Raw genomic sequence first — 2,804 nt, 5'->3', positions numbered from 1 at the left:
TGAGATCAGTGCACTTGAAGGAAAAAAAAAAGTTTGGAAGGCAAAGTACTACCTTTTAAAACAGAATATAAGAGAGTAATAAGCCTATTTTAAAGTGCTTTTTAAGGTTAAATATTTTCTTTTACTACTTAAAAAGATGTGCAGTCACCAAGCAACTAGAGTCTTCCAAGAACATTCAGTGTTTAAATGAACAGAGTGGCAAGGCACACTAATGTTTAAAAAGAACAAGAATAGAGACTGGTCTTATATATATAGAGAGAGATATATATACATTATGTGTGTGATCCAGCACTATTATCTTCTCTGAAGACACTCCATACAATTGAGTATGCAAGCCATTTATTTTTTGCTGGTTCTGATGGGAACGTGAGATCCCTTCACATTGAGGCTCTCTAAAGCAGCTTTAGGTCTTCTGGAGTCTGCAATTGGTGTTTTTTGATTGGGTTTCTCCCTAAAACAACAAAACCAAAATCCAAATAATTGTATGCTATTTGGAGAAGGAAAAAAAAAAAGATATGCATCATTTTGTTTGCCATTTACAACCCACAGGGATAACTATTTAATGTAGACCTTTATGATGTGCATTTAAGTTGTTTTACAATTTTTGTTTTAGTGGAAGAGATATTTCAGCAACCTAGGATTTTTACCAAGTTATTCACACAAAGGCATTTGATAAGAGGCAGCAGCAGAACTGCTTACAGGCAAAACTTTAATTGACGCATATGATACGCTACCTAAGGACCAAGAACAATCCAGTTCTTTGCTTGTTACTCTAAACAGACTTCCAACAGGAATACCCAGGCACAACTTAGCTTGGAACACTGATGAAAGAAGTAATACATCATCTGCTATATGGCATCATTCCTTCTATGACCTTGCAGAAGTGCTAGAAAGAAGATGCTCTGCAATGTTTGGGAGACTTTTCACAGCTGCAATCACTTACCTCCTACAGAAGTTAGGCATGGCAATAACTTTTGTTGCATCTTGTCCACAGTTGATGACAAGCACTCACAAGACTGATAAAAGACTCTGTGGCTCCTTCTGGAATTGTATTATAAGAAAAAAGCTATGGAGCAGGAGGAGAGGGGGCCACAGATAGGAGAGAATCCAATGAGAAAGTGTCTTCAGTGAGATTGGAGAACTGATCTTCTGAATCTTTGCCACCTCACCCCAGGAGATATTTTCATGGGAGGAATACAGCAGCTTTCTGAACTCTACAGGCACGTCCCAGCGAGCATGCACTTGCAGGGGTGCATTTCCCACAGGACAGATAGCAGTGGCACATACTTATGCTGCTGCTATTTGTCCCTGGCCATACCCCAACACACACAGTCTGGCATGCAGTGCAGTGACCCATGTGAGGTAGGGGCAGCTGGGGCCAGCAGCCTTACTTGGGGTCCTGGGGACCTCCTAGAGGAGCAGCAGTAACAATCTAGCTGCTTGCGGCCTGGCCGGCAACCAGAGTGCGGCTCTGACTAGCCAGGCTCCCCTTCTGGCAGCACATGCTGCTGCTGCGTTTGCCACTCTTCTTTTGCCAGAGGTGGTTTTTTTTGACCCCAGGATCTTCTAGTATTAAAAAAAACCCCTGCACTGCAAATTAGCTGCATGGCAAATGCGTGCGTGTGCGCCGCCTCAAACCGCAAGCGCGTACTCATCAGGACACACCCTACATGCTTTCTCTTAATGGACAGAGATAGATCCAACCCCTAGTAAGGAATTAAAAGTCTTAGCCTTAATGTATAAACCCTGTTTATGTGACCCCATTATTTTTAACATACAGATTTTTCTAGTCATTAGATTTTTGCCCAAAAAGATATAAAGTTCTAAGAATTTAGCACCCAAATTATATCCAAATAGATTAAAGACGGGGTCATCCAACTGGTGACCCAGGAGCAACATGCAGCCCACAAGTGGGTAAGCTGCAGCCCCTGGCTGCTGCTCCCCTCATCACTCCGGCTGTAATAGCAGCCAGAGCCTCTAGGCTCCTCCTCGCTCCTTCACCTTCTACTTCCTGCTGTCCCTACCCCATCTGGGATGGGGCAGCAGTGTGTTGCAGGAAGTTAAGGGCAAATCCAGGGCTCCACAGTGCAGGCATGGGGTGTCTCAAGTGGGTACTCAGTACAGCAGTGGTAAATGCATGCAACACTACTCATGGCTCACCCTGGTGCAGCCTGGGGGCATGCACCCCCTGTTGGTACAGTCTGGAAGGCCTGCAGCCCCTCAGGAGTTGGACAACTGTGTATTAAGACTGTCAGTACTTTTGAAAGCCACCAAATAGCTATGAAAATGTCCTAAGTTGTATTTAAAAACTACATTAATTATAAAAGGCAGGCAGAAAGTATATTATTTCTTCTCAAGATTCCAAACAGGAATTGCTTATTCATGAAAAAAACATGACTTTCTTTCCAGAAAAAGCAAAGGCTGGCAGCATAGTCATTTCAGAAATGATTTCTACCTTCTTGCTTCACCCTCCTGGTTTATGTAATGGATACTTCTATGCTTTGGTGCATCTAAATTGCCTCTAGGTCCAGATGGCCTGAACTTAGTAATCTTCTTCTGCCATTCCTCATCAAAGTTCTGGGCCTCAGCTGCAAACATTGAAAAAAAAAAAATTAACTGAATGCAATATGAAAGAGTATTCAGCTAAACTGCTGTATTAGTCAAAACAATTATAATAAAACAGTTTTATAAGCAGACATATGTTTGTAAATATGGCTTCAAATATAATGTATACCACTGATGTCATACCACTCTGTTACGAAAAGTTTTTATAACAGAAGAACTAGAAAAAATATTTCCAAAAA

At 41.8% G+C, this 2,804-nt stretch overlaps 1 protein-coding gene across 3 annotated transcripts in view; it reads right to left on the bottom strand.

The window, feature by feature from the left end:
* Positions 1–322: 322 nt before the first annotated feature.
* The window catches only part of MLF1 (myeloid leukemia factor 1), a 25,754-nt gene continuing 23,272 nt past the window's right edge, over positions 323–2,804 (bottom strand). For all 3 annotated transcript variants that reach the window (XM_019503208.1, XM_019503209.1, XM_019503210.1), the window contains 2 exons: positions 2,456–2,588; positions 323–451 (listed from right to left, as the gene is read on the bottom strand). In XM_019503208.1, coding sequence (XP_019358753.1) covers positions 340–451; positions 2,456–2,588 — 245 coding nt within the window. In that variant the 3' untranslated portion in view covers positions 323–339. The remainder of the gene's footprint in view (positions 452–2,455; positions 2,589–2,804) is intronic.

This window comes from Gavialis gangeticus, unplaced genomic scaffold (genome assembly GCF_001723915.1).
Source record: "Gavialis gangeticus isolate Ggan-Ray unplaced genomic scaffold, GavGan_comp1, whole genome shotgun sequence".
NCBI lineage: Eukaryota > Metazoa > Chordata > Crocodylia > Gavialidae > Gavialis > Gavialis gangeticus.
The sequence above is the reverse complement of the archived record's forward strand: the minus strand, read 5'-3'. Positions and strand labels throughout refer to the sequence as shown.